The sequence below is a fragment of the Aspergillus heteromorphus genome, assembly GCF_003184545.1.
Source record: "Aspergillus heteromorphus CBS 117.55 chromosome Unknown BO70scaffold_16, whole genome shotgun sequence".
Classification (NCBI taxonomy): Eukaryota; Fungi; Ascomycota; class Eurotiomycetes; order Eurotiales; family Aspergillaceae; genus Aspergillus; species Aspergillus heteromorphus.
This window is the reverse complement of record NW_020290421.1, coordinates 1-19,267: the sequence shown is the minus strand read 5'-3', so window position 1 is coordinate 19,267 and position 19,267 is coordinate 1. Positions and strand designations below refer to the sequence as shown.

Genomic DNA, 19,267 nt, shown 5'->3' with positions numbered 1-19,267 from the left:
AGACCACAACACCGGCCAGCAATGCACGAAGATTCCAGTACGTCAAAAAAAAAAAAAAAAAAAAAGAAAAGAAAATAGATTCAATGAGAGACAAGCCAAGCCAAGCCACAATGCAACACCACCCTTTCATTTAGCCATCCAACCATCGGTCCGTCCGTCCATCCGCCAACCTCCCACCTCACGCTCCTCGCCGAGGGCGCTTATTCTCGCTGCCCATGCGCATCCCCCCACGTCCGCTGCCATCAGGCCCCGACTCATCCCCAGGCCGATTGCGCTTGCGATGGTAGTCTCGCTCGCGGGGACGATCGCGCGTGCGGTCTCGATCTCCGCGCGGGTCGCGGCCGCCGCCCCAGCGTCGCTCCTCCTCGGGGCCAGGCACCACGAGCGGTGGCAGGCCCTGGGATGGCGGTCCGCCGAGAGAGGAGGGGGGGCGCAGGCGGCCCTCGTTCTCCTGGCTGGTGGGAGCGAGGTCCGATCCCTCCTCGCGGTCGCGTCGTCGTCGGTTGTCTTCGCGCGCGCCGGGTCCACGGCGGGACGCCTCGCGCGATTCATACCGTTCTTCGCGAGAGGCGCTGGCGCCCGCATCGCTGCGACGGCTCCGTTCGCGTTCGTAGTCTCGCGTCCGGTCTCGAAGGTCCTCGCGTCGTCCGCTACTGCGCGATCCGTCGTCGTCGCCGCCCCGTCGCTCGCGCTCGCGGTCTCGTCCCTGGTCGCGCTCCCGATCAGGGGGGAAGGTGGCCCCCGATGAGAATCGCTGGGTACGCCGGTTCTCGGCACCTGTATCCTCGAGAAGCTCGCGTCCCCCGCCGAGCCGGTTCCGCGGAGGGCCGTCCTCGTCGCCGAAGGATGATCCAGAGGGCCGGCCCTGGGACAAGGGCCCACTTCGAGTCCCATCATCCGATGCGACGGGAGTCTGGGGTCGTGTCGATTGCGGGGAGGGGGCGTTCATGCCGCTCGATTGTCGGTTGGCGCCACGTCCACGGATGCTTGGGCCAGGCCCCCGATCTAGAGCCCCCCCGGATTGCTGCAGCATGTTGTTGATCCCGGCAAATCGCTTGTCTCCGCGGCCGCGTTCCCCGCCAAAGCCACCGGGGCCTGATGGCGGTCCGCGAGGTAGAGAGGAGGGTCCGGCCGGTGGGCCAACGCCACTACGTGGTCCGGTGGGTGGAACAATAGCCGCGGGAGAGGTGGGATGATGTGGGCGTGGTGGACCTGCGTTGTATGGAGTGTCCGGGGTTGGCTGCTGGAAGCCCTTGAGCCGGTCCGGATGGATTCCACTGTTGTCCAGCTTTTCCCCACCCGGCGACGGAGGCCCGGAAGCGGGCGAATCCGGTCCGTTTCGCAGTCCCTGTCGACCTGGGCCAGTGGGTGGCTGACGTTCCGTGGAGGACGGGGGACCCGTGGCAGGCGAGGCCGGCCCAGAAGGGGGTAGCCCGGGCACCATGCGCCCACCGCGTCCAGGGACACCCCTTCCCCGCGGGCCTAGTGGCACATCGGAGGACGGTTCGGGTTGGCGGAGTCGTCCATGGTTCATGTCAATACCAGGCGCGGGATCTCTTGAGTCGGGTCCATCCAGAGAAGGGCGGGCAAACCGCTCGCGCGGCCCGGTCGGCATGTCTTCGGTCCGGGAATGAGGCTGCGAATAGTTCGCAGTGCGGCGATCATCAGGGAATCGTTCAGGTCGTTCCGGTCGCCCCAATGGCTCGACCCGGAGAGGGGACAATGCCTTGGGCGGCAAAGGCCTCCGGTCGTCTCTGTCTGGTCGACCCGGATCACCGCGTCGGAAGGGCTCTGCGGGCCTCTCAGGCTCGTCGATCATACTGGCGCGATCAGGGTGTGTGGGAGGGCCCGAACGTGCACCGGGCGGACCCTCGCGTGCATCCAGACGCATACGACCTGGTCGCTCAGGCCAGTCCACGTCGCGTGGAGGCCGTCCCTCCCGGTGGGGAGGTCCACGGAACGGCTCGTCCATTGGGGGTCGGGGCAGATATTCCCTGTCAAGGCGGCCGTAGTTTCTTCCGTCACCCATGGGCTGATCAAATGGTCGATTGTAGTCATGGTCTCCTCCAAACCGGCCACCGCGAGGATAGTCAGGCAGTCGATCCCGTCGGTCTTCCAGCAGGTCGGGCCGTGGGGGCAACCGCTCCTCTCGATGATGCCGCGGTGGGACTGGAGGTTGGGAACGGGGGTTCGGGATGCCGGACGGGCCTCGTTCAATCTCAGGGCGCTTCGGTATACTGGCTGGTCGGCTAGTGTCGGAGATTTTCGACGGGGTGTGTGAGCCGGCAGGCGACGCTGGGGGCTGGGGCCGAGAAGGAAGGTCTGCTTCGATCTGCGTCGTATGAACGGAGGTGTTATCCTTCTCACTCGACGCTTGTCCGCGAGTAACAGACGACTGAGCTTCGGTGGCCTGGGGTTCAGTAGCGGTGGAATCGCGTCCAGGCGCCGCAGAATCCGCGGTCTCGACCTGCTTCTGAGTCGCCATCGCAGCATCAGCCATCTTGGCGTCCTCGATTTCTCCATCTTCGACCTCGGCCCTCGTAAGGCCCACTCCCTGGGATCTGGAAAGGGAATCAGAATTGGATGCTATCGACCCTGGGATCCGTGACGGTTGCTGTGGACTTACTCATTGGTAGCTGCGGGCGTGAAGTCGACTGCAGCAGCATTCAAGGGAGTCGGGGTACCAGAGGCAGGTCGAGGGGTGCCGGGTTTTCCTGTCGCCGATGCGCCTCGTCCAGTCGCGGGTTGACTCGCAATCATGAAGGCTTGGGGAAGCAACCATTTCTTCTCCCGGCGATTCAAGTCACCGATGAGGGAAGCAGCCGGGATCTTCACATCGTCTCGTTCGTCGTTCTGACTCAGGCTGTTCATGCTTGCCAGCATGTCACGGCCAATCCAGTTCACTGCCGGGAATTGCTGGACAACGGCCTTGAGCACACTGATCGCATTGCGGATGTGCATGTATTCGCCTCCGTTCAAGCACACCTTCAGCGCCGATGCGAGAAGGCGGTGCCATTTGTACAACAGCCGACGGAAGTCTTCGTACTCCAGGAACGTCGTGGGTTTACCCTCGGGATCAACGGTCATGGCGAATCCGGGAAGGTCCTTCCTATTGCCAAAGGCCTCCTTTTCGTAGACTGCCTTGTCAGCGTGCCAACGGCCAAGGTCGCGGATAACCTCATTCAGGAAGCGGCCAAGGTTGTCAGCCTCCCTTGAAGTGCATTGGAAAATCAAGGCCGTCAGTCTTTGCTCCTTGAACAGCTGGTCCAAAAGGCCAACGGTCCGGAAGTTGGGTGCGCCAGTCGTGTGGAGAAACTTGAGCATCTTAAAGCAGTAGAACGCATCAATGGAAGATAGTAACAGGCGGGGAAGAAAGCACTGCTCGAGGAGGGCCACGTTTAAAGAATCGTGCTTGCCGCGCATCCCTACAAACCATCGGTCCTTTTCCTTCTGCAACTTCGCCCTGGTCTGTCCATAAGCTTTCAGGTGTGCCTTGTTTTCCTCCAAGATTCGGTCTTGCAGTTGCGTGATCTGCTTCTTCTCGCGCTCCTTTCTTTGCGTTCCCATCATGCTGATGTCAGATCGATCATTGCTGATGGTAACTACCTTCCTCTTCTGCCGATCGATCTCGTCTTCGTAGGCTTTCTGGGGTATATGCACATCGTAAAGAGAGAGTTGCCAGAAGGTCACGTAGAAGTGTAAGCCCACGACTCCCCAGGTCTCGGCGGTCAGTGCAGTCCGAACTTGGTCGTGAAGATCCTGGATGACCGGATTCAAAAGAGGCGTCTCGGGCGCAGGGGTTCCCGTGGTGGCTTGCTCCGGGGTCGTAGTGTCGGGCTTGCCCTTGTCGACATCCATGGCCGCGTCTGTGGACTGTCCACCTTCGCCAGCGGTCGTCTCGCCGTCCTCCCCTGTCTCCATCTTGTCCGTCTCGGGCTTAGAAGGCGGCGCCTCTGTGCTTTCCCGGGTTTGAGGTGCTGCCACGGCAATCGCGGCGGAATCCTGCGCCTTTTCGGCATCGGCAGCCCTGCGAGCGATACTGGGTCGCCGAATCCAGAAAGCCACTTCGGGTTGAATACCATATTGGCCGACCAGAGCGGCTAGATCGGGGACATAGGAATCGAACTCTTCGACGGACAGGTTACTGCGAAGGAGGTCAAGATATTGGCTAAGAACACGATGGATTTCGTCGAAAATGTTGCCGAGAAGTTTGAGTTCAGCCGCGCCCTCGGTTTCATTGAAGATACAGGTAAAGCGCTCCTGAGCAATGGCGATCAGCAACTGCCCAGCGAGTTTCGAACTGGTCAGTGACTTGAGCAGTCGTCTCGAGGTAGTCTTCGACTCATGTCGCTTGTCCAATAGTTGCAGGATGGTCTGCGCCTGGAGGATTTGGCCACCCGCCATAGCCTGGATCTGAGACTCGTTGAAGTTGTTATCGGTGATGATTCCTGCCATGGAGCTGATCATCTGTTCGAGGATAATGAGATCCGTCGAGTTGTTGTGTCGGAGCTGCTCAACAACGTACTGCAGCACGGGGGTCGGGTCCATTACCGAGTATCTCTTGAAGGTACGTCCAGCAAACGTGGCCAAGGCGTTCAGCCAGCGACTTGTTAGAAGTCCGCCTTCTTGAACGCGGCTTCTTCCCTTCTGACCAAGGGAACTGATCATGACCCACGTCAGGATGTCGTATCCGAGATAGGTGAAATAACGCGCGCACTCGACGACCACTTCAATCAGGTTCTCGTAGGACTCGATTTGGTTGAGAGCAACGGAGATAACGATTCCGGGGTTGGCGTATGCGATCTTGGCCAGCGCACGAGCCATCGGTCGGATGTTGGTTTTGCTGAGTCTCTTGAGTACGTCCTTAGTCTCCGCTCTCGCCTGGTCGAATGCAGCTTTGATGTCGGGTAGTCGAGACGTTTGTCCGGTGTTCCACTCGGCGTACATGTTGTACCGCGTCTCCCTGGGGAAAAGGCTGACGAGCTCGAAAATCTCATTCACGACACCCGGGTTCGCCTTCGTCAGACTGATCGATGGAACCAACAGCCGCTTGCAATGGTCCTGCCAACGCGCCTTGTTTTGGGGCGAGTCGTCCTTGCTCATACTGTCCTTTCCGATTCTCGCAAGCTTGGTCAATAAGCTAGGGTCCTGACCAATCTTGAAGCCGGAGATGTTGAGGAATGACGAGCACAATGCAAAGACGTCGTCGACGCTCTGGCATATCGGAACATTATCGGTCCAATCATCCCAGTAAAACCTGTAGTCGGTGCCATCATTCGTATCTTCCTTGTCGAGCTGAGCCCAGCGTAGGACCCGGCGCGACGGTGCGTTCGCTATCCGGATATGACCCTTGGGTGCGCCGGATTGATCGGGGCTCAAAATATGCTTCTGTTCTCTCAGCTCCTCGACGAAAGAAAGGGGCCGCAATGAAGCATAAACTTTGCTAAGACAGTGGTGAAGAATGCGGTGGATGAATTCGGGGAGCTCGGGATAGACGTCCATGAGCCAAGGAAATTTGCTCAGAATGAAGAGAGACTCCGGAAGCGCTCCGATAGCAAGTAAGCTCTTCAGAAGCATTACTTTCTGGTCCGACGGCTCCGGCAGTTCATCCTCCTCCGTCTTGGGCCCCGTCGATTTGTCCGCATCTTGATCCTTCCCGGGAGTTGCCGAGCGCGTCTCGGATTCTCGCATGCGCGGGATGGGTAGAGTGTCATCCGACAGAGCACCGGCCATCATCAGAGCGTTGATACCACCTCCGGGGCGGGCTGCCCGTTCTCGTTCAGCCTTCTCCTTGTTCTTTTCGTCTTTCAGTGCGTCCATGGAATCGTCGGGTCTCCAGAGGTGAGGATACAGATCACGGAGGGAGATGAACCCGACCTTGATCAGCAACGCCGCCAGGTAAATAAGGTTGTCTGGAAGGACGTCTGACTTGGCACGAGCGCGAGAGGAGTAAAACCGTAGCTTGAATCCGAGTAGCTGGGCCGCTACCCGGCTTCCCTTGGGAGGCAAAGTCCCTGTCTCTTCGATCCATCTCCGCACATCCTTCTCCTCTTCAGAGAGGTTGTTGCTTTCCGGGAGAATTTGTTGTAGCTCCTCCTTGGACACGGGCCGCCGACCAATCTCAAAGAAGGCCCTGGTTCCAATCTCACGGACCCGGTTCCAGAACTCATGATCGCGAGGCTCATTTTGTCGCATCGCCTCGGCCCGGCCCTCGTCGCTTGTCTGCATCACAGTTGAATCAGGCAATGCCCAGATTGGAAGCCCAGAGTCACGGCTGCTACCGTCATTATTGCGGAAGGCATCCCCTTTGGGCCACCAAGAACTTGCGCGAAGGAGCTTCACGAAGAAGCGATACTGCTTCACAAGCACAGCGGCGAAGACGTCGAGGGTAACATCAAGCACACGGCCGACATCCATATCAAAGGCACCGACCATTGCTTTCACCTTCTCGAAAGTATCCTCGACCACTTCGTTGTACGGAGCACCCTTGTTACTCGTGGTGAAAAGCTCCGTAAGCAGCTTCGAGTACCCTTCCGACTCTTCACGCAGCAAGTTGTAGTTAGATTGTCGATACAGAAGGTTAGTCTGTTTGCGGATTCCCATGCGGGTGAATGTCTCGCGAACCAAGCCTAAAGACTGGAGGAGTTGAGTGTCGAGCTGCATGCGCATGAGAGCAGAATTGATCCCGGTAGAGAAAACAAGCGGCCTCAAGGCGGGGTTCGAGGTATCGGAATCGGTTAGGATGGACAGAGTGTCCAAGAAAAGGGACCGGGTATCAAGCAGGGTGGTGGATGGTCCTTCAGTATCCATATCAGCATCTTCCGCAGCAACATCCTCGCCAATAATATCCTTGACTGCCGCGCCCGCATCCCCGGGTGGGAGCCGTCCGTATAGGGCAGATCGAATAAGTTCCTGGAATATCGAGGCTAGCGCGGAGGCGTCCTGGGCGTCTCTGACTTGGACTCCGCTGTCAATCAGGCCCTTTCTCCCTGTTGTGGCCCATTCATCAATGGCATTCTGTGTAACGTATTCATATTCGTACGGCGGTGGAGGCCCAGCGGGCGGCCGAATCGGAGCCGACATCTGGGCCGGTGGAGGAGGGGCAGGAGTGGGTGTCGGCGCAGGCGAAGGTTGATGAGATTGGGATTGAGAGAAAGCTGGAGAAGGGGAAGGAGAGGAGGGGGGTTTTGTTTGGTTTGTCGTGGATTGGAGGCCGTTTGTCTGACTGGAATCGGGAGCGTCTTTGGCCGGAGTCATGCTGGGTGGAGACATGGCGTTATCCCTCCGACCGCCAGGAGCGTTCTGACCATCGCTACTCGGCCTTCGCCCCATGCCTCCCATGCTGTTTCGCCCTCCTCGATTGGGTTGCCTCCGTCCGCGACCGCGCGCGTCGGAGAAATCGCGGGATTGCGGACCGTAGTTGTGTTGCGCCATGTTGAGATTGGTGGGCCGATGGGGGGAGGGTCGTTGCGTGTCGTTGGTGGAATCGCCAGACCACGATCTATCGCCTCTCTTTCTCTTGCCTCCGGCACCTGGAGCCATGACAGCCCGATTGGAGCAAGAGGGCGCGGATGGAGAACCGATGTGTTCCCGACAGGTCGCAATTCATGCGGCGAACCTGGATTGCAGATGGTCAGCTTGCATAGGGGGGTTGGGAAGAGGGGGGAAGAGATCAGAATCGAGGCGAGTAACAGATGGAAGGAGGAGAGGGAAGTGGAGGCAACAACCTGCAGTGGAAAACTCATGCGGCGATAGAGAACAAAGGGCGATGCCTGGGGGGGGGGGGGGGGAGACAGCAGCTGGGGGTGCATTGAGCGGATCAGAGACCTCACGTAATAACGGGCGTGGATTGAAGGCACCGCCGACAATAGAGCCCGCGGCTGTCCGCGGCTGTGGCGCCTCCCTCGCTTACCGCCCTGCGCTCCACTCGAAGTCTTCGGCCTCGGCTGTTTGTTGCAAACTACGGAGTACTATGTACATTTCTACGCATTTCTTACGTCAAATCATTTCATGCATCTGGAGGGTTCGTCATTATTAACTACACAATTTCCTCACGTCAGTCAGTCAGTCAGTCAGTCAGTCTCTCAGTCTCAACATTACGCCAAGCCCAGCTCCTTTGCCTCAATGTCGACGATCTCGGGAATCAGCTCCTTCAGGCTCGGACGGTGAGGCGCCCATCCCAACAGCTTCTTGCCACGGTAAGAAAAGCCGCGAGAGCTACTTCCCCACGCATACAGGCCGAACTGGTTGACTTCCGTGACCTGCGCGTCCGTCAGGGGCTCAACCTCGGGGGACGGGATCAGCTTCTTCTCGTAGGCCGTCTGAGCCACAGCCCGCTGGATGTCTCCCCAGCAGAAGGGACCGTTCTCGGCCAAGTAGTAGCCCTTGTCGTTCCAGGTGGCCTTGCCGCCGCCCGCAGCAGCGGCATCCCCCAGGAGAAGGTAGAGATCGCTCAGATCCTGAACGTGGATCTGGTGCCAGATGTTCTTGCCCTCGCCAACCTGGAGACCCTTCTTATGCTTCAGTACGGCCGCGGCCAGCCAGTAGGCCTGCAAACTCTTCTGGTTTCCGGGGCCACGGCCGAGACCGTAGATGGTGGGGGGGCAGACGATGGCGATCTTGACAGCGTCGGGGGCACGCTTGCCGGCATTGATGACGATCTCGTCGACGTTGCGGTGGAAGGAGTCGGCGGGGAGGTTGAGGAGCTCGTCGACTCCGTCCCAGTCGTCGTGCTGCTTGGCGCGCTCCAGGCCCCAGGTGTTGCTGCGGAAGTCCTCCACGGTCAGGATGCCAGTGCCGGACGTGTGAATCCACCACACTGGTCTCTCGGGGGTGTGGTGCGCGGCCCCCTTGGCGATGGCTTCAGCACCGGCGACGGAATCGCAGTCGGCGCAGTCTGAGGATGTGAGTAAATGATGTCGCACGGACGGTAGAAAGGTTCAACGTACGGAATACAATATCGGCCTTCCTGACTTCCTCCTCGAGGATATCGGCTGAGTCCAGGTCTCCAACAACCACGCGTACGTCGGGGTACTTGCTGGACAGCTGGGCGGCCTTGTCCTTGTTACGAACCAGGACCGAGTAGTGCCAATCGGGGTGCGCCTGGTGTACGTTGTAGAAGGTGTCTCCACCAATGTAGCCAGTTGCGCCAGTGCTAGAGGGGGGAGGGGGGATTATCAATACGTGTACGATTACGCTGGAGGAGGGAGGAGGGGGGGAGGGAAACCTACATAAAGACCTTAGGGGGAGCCATGTTTATTGCACCGAAGGTAAGTAGTGTTCGGATGGCAGGTGATAAGAGGTAAAGTTGGGACGGGATGGGGAGGGAGAGAGAATGCGTGGCCGTCGAAGTGGGGGAGGACAGCTCGGCTTTTATAGCTTGAGCGCCCGCCGCAGAGCTCCAATACCAGGTCGAGCTTAACCTCCGCCGTGCTTTGAAATCAGGAGGGGAAAGGATGGATCCATCGCCAAACAGGGCTCAATCACAATGGAGCAAGAGTGGGGGTGGGGGATTACACCATGGAGCCATGCTCCCATCGAACCAGCAGGCGCAATGATGAATTACGCCGTAAACACAGTTCCACAGGCATCCGGCATGCTGGGGGCGGGGTTGATACTGGCTTCGATGCGTTGTCTTGGTGGTGGTTGTTGTTGCTGCATTTATTACCCCTCATGACGTACAGCCACAAGCGGGGCGGCCGCGCCTGGCTGGGAGGACCCAACAACTGGCCGGTTCTACACGACATCCAAAGGACCAACGATGCAAGGTGGTGTGTTAGAGCACATCTAGCTGGAGTTATATGAAACTGCCTGGCTGCAGGGGAAACATCGATCGACCGTGGCAGAATACAATCTCGGGACACATAAAGGTTGCAATTAAGAACTCAACTGGGTGCTTATAGAACAGAAGGCCGGGGTCAAAGAAGGGGGAATCTCGCAGAATCAGGCCCATAATGTACAGATACTTAGAAGGTGCTCGTAGCCAGGCGACTCGCGGCATTCCGGGCATCTAGCCGGTCATCGTCATCCTCCTCCACAATGGAGCTGACGCCACTGGCGGAGCGCCCTCTGCCCTTACTGCCATTCACCTCTTCGTCGTCTTCGGTCGATGCTGGCGCAGCAAAGCTGCCACTCAGGCTCCGGCCAAGACTGTCGCTGCGACGGGGAATGCCGCTCCATGCATCTCCCTTGGGGCCCTGGCTGGACCCGAGGTTGGGTCGCCGGGCAGTCGGGTGGGACTCACGTCCCAGGCGACTCAGACCCCCAGATGCGTCGATGGCCCGGATATCGGGACGGACACTTTCCAGGGTCGCCAGGGTTCTGCGCTCCGCCTCAATCTGGCGCAGGGTGTATTCGCGCAAGCTCGCCAACATGTCTGTGGATGTGCGCTCGAACCAGCGTTGCTTCTCCTGGAGCAGATTCGACGTCACCCTTTGTGTGCGCTTCGTCAGATAGTCCTCGTGCCCCTGGGCCTCGTCCAACGCATTGATGGCCTCGTCGACTTTGTCGGACCGGACAGAGGAGCTTGTTTTTAGTCGGTCGGCTGCGGCACGCTTGCTGCGGGTGGCCTGCTGGGCCTGGATCAGCTCACGCAGCAGGATATGGCGGTTGGTGAGGGTTTCCTTGACGATGAAGGCATCGGATGAATGGTAGCTCAGCGGATCTCCCAGAGTCGTGGCCTCAGCGGTAGCCTGGACAGCATGAAAGTCTCCGACCGATTGGATGATCTTCCCCAACTTCCGGTATGCGTTTGCCAGTCCAGGGTGTGTCTCCTGCACGTGCATCTGGCCCAGCTTGACGCCAAAGTCCGATTCCGCGAGGCCCAGTCCTGCGTACCCCGGGGTTAGCACGATCGCCATGCAGTATGGAGCCAATTGCAAACGTACCTCGGCGGGCCTTGACCACACGATCCACCTTGTGGCTCGCATCCATGGCTCCAAGATAAAACATCTTCACAGCCGGCCGTGCGTTCTGCAGTTCGGGCGTGTCGTCAGGAGGCGGCGCAAACTGCTTCAAGACCTTCCTCCGAACCCCTGTGGCGGGCTGCTTCATCCGGACCACGGGGCTATAGCCAAAATCACTCTCCACGAACAAGACAACCTCATCATCATGAGTCAGGACCTCGTTGCCCAGCACAACATTCAGCCATCGTTGCATGGAAGACTTGATTCTGATCTCATCTTCCTCGGTGCCTGCGCCGGCCGGGGTGAGCGGTGAAGGGACCGCAGGGACGAATGTTTCCGGGTTAGCCGAAATCAGGTGCTCTGCGAGCTTGACGAACTCGGCATGGGTGCGCCGGACATCGCGATACTGCGTCGTGCGGAACTTGGGGATATTGGTCTAGGCATCTCTCATCAGTAGCCGTGGGGCGAGTTTCAGCAGGAGGCTCGCTCACATGAACATCGAATCGGAGAATGGGGTCCTTCTTGCCCGTTCTTTCCAAGCCTGTGACCTTCGCCTGTATTCTGTATGCCGGCGCCGGCTGCCTCGCGTTCTGCCTGGGGCCGGTTTGGTAGCGGGCGGGGAGCTGGGAGCGAGACTGGGACTGTTGGGCATGCTGTTGCTGCTGTTGGATATATTGGTGCTGTTCGCCAACATAGCTGGTGTCGCTCAGGTGCGCACTCTGCAACCGGGTCGACAGGTCGGGCGAGCCAGGCTCACTCCCCTGGGGCCCATACCCTTCGGTGGACTGCGGGTTCCCGGCGGCGTCATACGGGGAGGGATCTTGAGGGGGCAACGGAGACGGGGGGATGTCGCTGGTGACCGAGGCGGGAAAGGTGGTCTGGTTCGGACGAGGGGACGCCCAGGGGGAACTCCCTGCGGGATGTTCGGGATCGTGCGATATGTCGGAGTAGTCCATGGTGGGTGGCTGTCTTGGTCAAATGGAACCACGTCTACACGGGCGCGCGATCATCAGCCTGGTCTCGTCCAGTGCAGGGGGGCAGGCATTGCGGATCAATGGTTCTCACCTGGTGACAGACCCGGGGGGGGGGGGGGGGGGGGATGGACTCGAAAGCTCGGGGATTCCGGTTGGGGCAGGGGATGTCGGGGGATTCTTGGGGGGTTGAGGGGGGGAAATCGCCAGGCGGAACGGGAGGTTGGCGGCCTTCGGACGTTACGTCGTTGGTGCCTGGCCGGCCTGATTGGCCAGGCATCCATCGGCCGGTCACTGGACCGCCCGCAAGCTTCATCTCCATCTCCCATTGACACCGTTTCCCTCCCTCTAGCATCCCCTTCGTCATTGTACAGTCTTCCTCTCTCTGCCGCATGCATCATGCATCGATAGATTGTAGAGCATAGACCATCCCCCCATCTGTCGACCATTGCATGAACAATCGCCGTGCCGATGGTCGCAGCTCTTTTCTTACGTGCCTCTCACCCGGCGGTGCGGCCAATTGGCCTGCAACAGGGCCAGGGCCAGGGCCAGGCTGCAGTCAGTCGCTTGAGCGGCGCTAGTCGGTCTGCAATTCCGGGGCCGAAAAGATGGTCGTTTTCCAAGATTCGGATGCTCTCGACATCCGCACCGAAATGGCAGGTGGACACGCTTGCCCGAACTAGGAACATCGGTATCATTGCACACATCGACGCGGGCAAAACGACGACCACAGAGCGCATGCTCTATTACAGTGGATTTACCCGAAGGATCGGCGATGTCGATGAAGGCTCCACGGTCACTGACTTTCTTCCCGCTGAGCGCGCTCGAGGGATTACCATCCAATCTGCTGCCATCACCTTCCACTGGCCGCCTCGGGAGGAGGGTGCGCCGGCTCAGAAAGATACGTCTACTCCCAGGTCGGCGTCATCTCACACAGTCAACTTGATTGATACCCCGGGCCATGCCGACTTCACATTTGAGGTCATGCGGTCCCTGCGCATCCTAGATGGCGCTGTGTGTATTCTGGACGGCGTAGCCGGCGTCGAAGCCCAGACGGAGCGGGTCTGGCACCAAGCCAGTACCTACCGGATTCCCAGGATTGTCTATGTCAACAAGTTGGACCGAGACGGTGCGGCTTTTGGCCGTACAGTCAGAGAGGTCGGCACTCGACTGTCAGGCTATCCAGCGGTCTGCCAGATTCCCTGGTTTGAGGGCGGAAACGGCCGTTTCACTGGCGTGGCCGATGTGATCAACTTGCAGGGCCTCCGTTGGGAGGAAGGGGACGGCAAAACAGTCAAAATGTTCAGCCTCCAACAGCTAGACACGGAGGAAGGTCAACTCGCAAAGGAACTCAGGCGTGCGAGAATCGCCCTTGTCGAGCTACTGAGTGAGCACGATGAGACGATGATTGAGAAGTTCTTTGACCACGAGGAGGATCACCTCGCCATTCCTCCTCAAGACATCCTGGAAAGCTTACGTCGGTGTCTTTTGCAGGAGCAAGGTAGGAAAATCATCCCCGTCTTTGCAGGTGCGAGCTTCCGCAACGTAGGTGTCCAGCCTTTGCTCGACGCCGTAACAAATCTCCTCCCGAGTCCTCTCGAGAGCCCTGAACCAGAGGTGAGCATTGGGGGGGTCACGGGAGGTCTCCGGCGCCTGCTCTCTGGTGATCTCCTCGTGGAGCAGAGCCAAAAGGCTGCACCTCCCAAGGGTAAACAGAAGAAAAAGTCCGCTGTGCAAGCCGAGTCCCAAGCTGCGATTCAAAAGCTCCAAAGCTGCGCCTTGGCCTTCAAGGTCGTCAATGATGCGAAGCGGGGAGTTCTCGTCTACGTGCGCGTGTACTCAGGGTCCCTGGACCGAAACAGCCTGCTTTTCAACACCAACCTCAAGGTCTCCGAGCGTGCACCACGCCTCCTGAAGATGTACGCCAATGATGCAGTTGAGGTTGATTCTATATCCGAGGGAAACATCGGAGTCGTGGTTGGCCTTAAGCATACGCGAACCGGGGATACGCTGGTGTCTTACGCCACCAACAAAGCCACGCCGCCAGAGCCCCTCGACACCCTCCAACTACGCCCTATCCAAGTCCCGCCTCCCGTCTTCTTTGCCAGCGTTGAACCACACAGTCTAAGCGAAGAGAAGAAGGTCCAAGCGTGCCTGGCCTTGCTCCTACGTGAGGACCCTAGCCTTCAAGTCACCGTGGACGAAGACTCCGGCCAGACGCTACTGAGCGGAATGGGCGAACTCCATCTCGAAATCGCCCGGGACCGCCTGATCAACGACCTGAAAGCGAAAGCCTCAATGGGTCGCATCGAGATCGGGTACCGCGAATGCGTACTCGGTGCGTCAAGCCCCGTTACCAAAATCTTCGACAAGGAAATCGCCGGACGCAAGGGCAAAGCCGGATGCACCGCGGTAGTCGAGCCATTCGATCCGGACAACTCTCCACCGCCCACCGATGTCCTCCTGGTCGAGAACAAGTACGGAAACCAGATCGTCATCGTTGCCCCGGAGCTCCAGATCGAGGAGAACCGCAAAGGCGTCGAGGAAAGCCCCCTCCTCCCAGCCGGGCTGAATGTCGATTCTGTCCGAAACGCCCTTCAGAACGGCTGTCTCGCGGCTCTCGCCCGCGGACCCCAGTTCACCTTCCCCATGCACAACACCCGCGTCACGCTCACCTTCGACCCAGCCGTGCATCTCTTCGGGAACGAAACCACCTCCGCCGCTCTCTCCTCCGCCGCGCGCCTCGCCACCTCCACCGCGCTCCGCGACGTCGCCGCCCCGTCCAGCGCAGGCACGTCGCTGATGGAACCCGTCATGAACGTCATCATCAGCGTCGACGAAGCCAGTCTCGGCAGCGTCGTCCACGACATCTCCTCGTCCCGCGGCGGGCACATCGTTTCCCTGGACGAAGAAGTCCCCATCACCTCCACAGACCTCTCCTCCTCCCCCGAACCCTTTGAAAACCTGCCTCCCATCGACCCGACCAAGGTCTACGCCCCTCGTGACCCCTTCGAGACCATCTCCGTCGGCGCCTTCCTCCCCGACACCGCCAACCGCCCCCGAACAATCACCGCCAAGGTACCCCTCAAGGAGATGGTCGGGTACCTCAAACACCTGCGCAGTCTGAGTGCCGGCCGCGGTACGTTCGTGATGAGCGTTGATCGGTTCGAGAAGATGAGCCCGCCGCGACAGAAAGCTGTGCTGGCGGACCTCAGGGGGGAGTTTTGATTATCACCCTCCACCTCCACCCTCTCATGTCATAATCTAAAACAATCTTGTACAATATACACAGAATTACTATATCTAATAGCTAGATAATAGATAAAAAGGTTTCCCCCATGCATCCACCCGAATATCAATGTTGACAGTTCGAAGACAATCTTGTCTTCTCTTCTGCTGGCGAAATCCAGCAACTTCAAATACTCAGGTCGGCTGACTTTACTTGCTACCCCCTATAATAATAGTTCAGTCACATTTATATATGCATATATATATATATATATATATATATATATAACTTGCCGCCCAGGGTACTGTATAAAGACTGCCATGGCTAGATACCATGCTTGAAGGTAAAACATTTTGACCCGCTAGCCGTCGAGGGGAGGGCTACTTATTTCGTATTTGGCCTTGGATCCTCACCTCTCCCTGGTCAGATCACGCTCGGAAAAAAACTGCCAGAGTATTTATTATATATGCTAATCCCAAGCAGACTACTAGGTTTCTACCCGTAAAGTAAAATATGTTGCCAGAAGGGGTATGTGTATACTCGACCTCTTGACAACGCTGCTCCCTGGCGTCTGAGGCATTATGATATGAATATGATATGATATGATATGATATGATATGATATAGAAAAAAAGTATTCTCATCTCATGGATAACCAATCCCCTATAGATAGGTATGCTTCGCTAATATGCAGTATGGGTGGTGTAGTCAAGGCTAACTAAGGTAGGACTCGCTAGGGGAATCGATGCATGGGATACATGGACCATTTTGGGGGCGGGATGGGAGGGGAGTGGATGGAATGATGGGGCGGAGGTGGATGTGGGGTGTGGATGGGATTAGATGGGGTGTAGTGCAGGGTATGTAGACTGTGTAAAGGAGATGATGTTGGGGGCGTGGGGTGATTTTGAGGGGGTCATGTGCTGGGCTGGGGTATTCTTTTAGTGGTGGTGGCGCCATGGTAGTCACGGGACAGAACGGGATGGGAAATAGGGGGTGAATAATGAAGTGATTGCACCACATCTTGCTCGATGCATGCAGCGCAGTCAATCAGTCTGTCTATTGCACGACCGGGGGAACGACATTCGCCGGTCTGCGTTTGGAGAAGAAATTGACCAGTTTGCGGAAGACGGTTGGACCGTTGGACGAGGACGAGGGCGAGGACGACGACGCCTCCTCCGTTCCGCAGGGCTTGCGTCGCAGGGCCATGGTAGACCAGGAGGTTTTGAGTCGGGAGGCGTTGGATCCCGGACGGAGATCCGCGGCTCGGTGTTCCCGCGCCATGTCGCAGGCTGGAAGATGCGGGGAGCTGGCGTGGGCGATGGTGCCAGTTCGCATCTTCGCGAGAACGGCTTGCCGTAGGTTTATGTCGCGTTCCGACTCCTCCGCGGCGGTCATGACGTGCGCAAGACCGCTTCGGTCGATGATCACGCCGGGGCGGTGCTCCAGCAGGGAGGCGACGCTGTCTGCGGGACCGGTTTCCGTGGATTGGTTGTTGGAAGGGTCGACGGATACCCCCAGGCTCGGGGATGATTTGTTGAGGTTGGCTTGGGGGGAGCTGAAGCTGTGGACGCCGCCGGAGATGACCATGGCGTCCGGGTCCAGGAAGACTTCCACGTCGTCTTCGGAGAGGTCTTCGTCCTCGTCAGTAGACGGCTGGGACTCGGAACCATCCAGGAACGCTTTTGTTTGGTCCTTGATCGCGGCGTCTGGTTCGGCAGCCAGTTCCTGCCGCTGGGCACTTCCTCTGCTGGGAGGGGCGGTGCAGGAGTGAGCTGAACTGCTCGAGTCGGACGTGGTGGCTGGCCCGGAGGCAGTCTTGTCGGCGGATTTGGTCTGCGGGTTGGACTGGCAGGGCTTGACTCGCATGGTCTGCATGCTGGACTGCTGGGTCAACACCACGCCCGAGTCGTGCTTGTCTTTCAAGGCGGCGACGTCTCGCCCGACCTTTGGCGAGATGAATTTCGAGTCAATCTGGGCGATCGTCGAGGGGTCTTGCGGCGCCGAGCTGGTTGTCATCCCCCGAGACCTCTTGGTGGGACTAGATGGCAGGTGCCTCCCTTGTTCAATCCGGTATACGAGCAACGCGCAGGCGTATCGCATCTCCGCCTCCAGCTCCGTGGGGATGTTTTGACGCTCGATCAGGGGTGAGGAGGGTTTGTAGATGCCGGGGGTATCGACAAAGTCATAGTACCGCGTGGGTTGGCCATTGTTCAATGCGAAGGGGAGTTTCTAGACGAGGCGTTAGCCGGATAAACCCGACGAGTCAATACCAATAATTGATTCGAGATGTGTTACCTGCGATCCAAAGAGGAAAGAAAACGACGTGCGTCTCTTGACGCCGGAGTTTCGCGAGAGGAACTCCATGGTGGTGGATGTTTTGCGGGTGTTCGGACCGAGGTAAACCAGCAAGCAACACGGCTAGGCTAAGAGGAACCCGCACCGGCAGGGGAACGGCGAAATAAGTACTAAGTACCAGGGGCCAGGGGGGGGAGAGATCGGTCGTGCACTAGCTAGCCACCGTCGAAATTTTTCCGGTCTGCTGACAGTCGAGACAGCATAGACAAGCCGGTTGATATGGCGGATGGCGATGGGGAACAAGACCGGCGCTGGGCAACCAGACCAGTATGAAACAGCCAAACAGATTGCTCGTTGGGTGCAATTTCAGCCCTACTAGATTCCAGGCCTGAAGAATGGTTTCCCAGCAGGTGTTGTCCGGGAAGCCGTGGACTGGAATGCGGGGGGTCGCTGGGAGCAATGTTTGTTGACTTGGAACAGAATGAGGGGGCGAGGAGGGAAGAATTAGAAGTAGAGAGAGAGAGACTAGAGGAGTAGAAGCGAAAGACACGGGGGGTGGGGGGGGGGGGGGATGACGATGGGCAGCAGGACGGGCCAAGTGACTCAAAGAACCATGGACGGGCCCATCTGGCAGATGCAGCGCCCAGGGGATTCCATTCGCAAGGAGAGGGCGTGCGATGCAACGGTGGGTGGAACGCTGCGCAATGAGAGCCGAGGGAGGCAAGCAAGCAAGCAAGCAAGCAAGCAAGAGAGGGAGAAAATGGAACGAAAGCAACAGGCCCTGCAGATGCAGAGTTGCAGACTGCAGCCAGCCCAAGACGTCGCACCGCATCACGGGTCCGGTGGAACCCTCGCTGGGCTAGTAGTAGTATGTACCGGCCAGGGTCCCAGGGTACCACCGGGGTCCCAGCCTTGGTTGGGTTTGATGGGTTTGATGGTTTTGATGATTTTCTCGGGCTTTTACCTGCAGTCGACTATTGTCCCAGACGCAGGCCAGATTGGTCGAGATGAAAGGAGTTGAAACCGGCCCCCTAGAGGAGCTGTCGTGGAGCGGTGTTTCAATATGAGTGGGCATTGGCATCATAACGGCGGCGACTAGCGCTGATCATCGGGGCTTTCAGACTGGTCTGGTCTGGTCTGGTCTGGGGCTCGTCCGGCCCAACCCTGAAAACTATCTAGTCCTCCTCCGCCCCGTCCCCGTCTCACGCCATTCCAGTGCCCACCCGAGGGAATGGCTGTCTCTCTGGCTGTCTCTCTGGCTGTCTCACTCTCACGGAGTGACAGCAGCCCGTCTTCCAAGCGGATCGCGTCCCGGGTCCAACGCCCTCGCAAGGGGGGTGTTCGAGACTTGAGGGCTTGGAGGCGGGCGCAAGGGCCGGGATGGATCAATGAATCAAGGGGTCTGGAGGCGGAGGGCCTGAGGGCCCGAAGGCCCGACCGGGAGGAACATGACCATGACCGATCAGATCAGCCGTGAGAATGAGATCCATCATTCATTCATCAACGATCGGCGTGGAGGCCACGCACCAATCACTGTGATAGGCAGTTTTGGGCGCCGCGTTTCCTGCTTCGGGGCGTCGATCTGTTGGATTAGGTTCTTCCATCGTCATGCGGCAGCCGTGCGGGGAGGCCGCAGACCTAGAAGACCCAGTATAATATCATGTCATGCTATATAGTTAACAGTGACTACCTACCTACCTATGAACCCGATCAATCCTCTACCACACACGGGCAGACACCCTGACCGCTCCGTAGCCAGCCGAAGGGGGGTACAGCACAGTACTAGTACTCACTGTACCGAATCCCCATCATCCAATCCCGACAACTTCCCAATCCAGCCGTCGCGACAGTGCGAGGAACAAGTAACGT

The 19,267-nt window shown here is 58.4% G+C and overlaps 6 protein-coding genes across 6 annotated transcripts; 1 reads left to right on the top strand and 5 right to left on the bottom strand.

The window, feature by feature from the left end:
• Positions 1-44: 44 nt before the first annotated feature.
• BO70DRAFT_362892 (uncharacterized protein) lies at positions 45-2,587 on the bottom strand. Its single transcript, XM_025543431.1, has one exon. The coding sequence runs from the start codon at positions 2,498-2,500 to the stop codon at positions 179-181; it is 2,322 nt and encodes a 773-aa protein (XP_025398332.1). The 5' UTR covers positions 2,501-2,587; the 3' UTR covers positions 45-178.
• Positions 2,588-2,622: 35 nt separating this feature from the next.
• On the bottom strand, positions 2,623-9,610 carry BO70DRAFT_387880 (uncharacterized protein; the record flags this gene model as incomplete). The annotated part of the gene is made up of 15 exons (XM_025545935.1): positions 9,231-9,610; positions 8,949-9,154; positions 8,101-8,896; positions 7,979-7,982; positions 7,913-7,916; positions 6,700-7,532; positions 6,625-6,657; positions 6,530-6,585; positions 6,356-6,493; positions 6,154-6,322; positions 6,040-6,120; positions 5,594-5,997; positions 5,440-5,563; positions 4,633-5,403; positions 2,623-4,350 (listed from the first exon to the last, which is right to left on the bottom strand). The coding sequence occupies exons 1-15, from the start codon at positions 9,251-9,253 to the stop codon at positions 2,623-2,625; spliced, it is 5,370 nt and encodes a 1,789-aa protein (XP_025398331.1). The 5' UTR covers positions 9,254-9,610.
• A 31-nt stretch (positions 9,611-9,641) lies between these two features.
• BO70DRAFT_362890 (retromer subunit VPS17) lies at positions 9,642-11,894 on the bottom strand. The gene is made up of 3 exons (XM_025543430.1): positions 11,396-11,894; positions 10,887-11,340; positions 9,642-10,828 (listed from the first exon to the last, which is right to left on the bottom strand). Exons 1-3 carry the CDS (start codon positions 11,858-11,860, stop codon positions 9,966-9,968), a joined length of 1,782 nt encoding a protein of 593 aa, XP_025398330.1. The 5' UTR covers positions 11,861-11,894; the 3' UTR covers positions 9,642-9,965.
• A 349-nt stretch (positions 11,895-12,243) lies between these two features.
• BO70DRAFT_362889 (mitochondrial elongation factor MEF2) lies at positions 12,244-15,208 on the top strand. Its single transcript, XM_025543429.1, has one exon. It carries the CDS (start codon positions 12,506-12,508, stop codon positions 15,101-15,103), a length of 2,598 nt encoding a protein of 865 aa, XP_025398329.1. The 5' UTR covers positions 12,244-12,505; the 3' UTR covers positions 15,104-15,208.
• Positions 15,209-15,679: 471 nt separating this feature from the next.
• BO70DRAFT_362888 (uncharacterized protein) lies at positions 15,680-17,527 on the bottom strand. Its single transcript, XM_025543428.1, has 2 exons — positions 17,399-17,527; positions 15,680-17,332 (listed from the first exon to the last, which is right to left on the bottom strand). Exons 1-2 carry the CDS (start codon positions 17,465-17,467, stop codon positions 16,160-16,162), a joined length of 1,242 nt encoding a protein of 413 aa, XP_025398328.1. The 5' UTR covers positions 17,468-17,527; the 3' UTR covers positions 15,680-16,159.
• BO70DRAFT_54505 (uncharacterized protein) lies at positions 17,407-18,538 on the bottom strand. Its single transcript, XM_025548529.1, has one exon. It carries the CDS (start codon positions 18,228-18,230, stop codon positions 17,610-17,612), a length of 621 nt encoding a protein of 206 aa, XP_025398327.1. The 5' UTR covers positions 18,231-18,538; the 3' UTR covers positions 17,407-17,609.
• Positions 18,539-19,267: the final 729 nt, after the last annotated feature.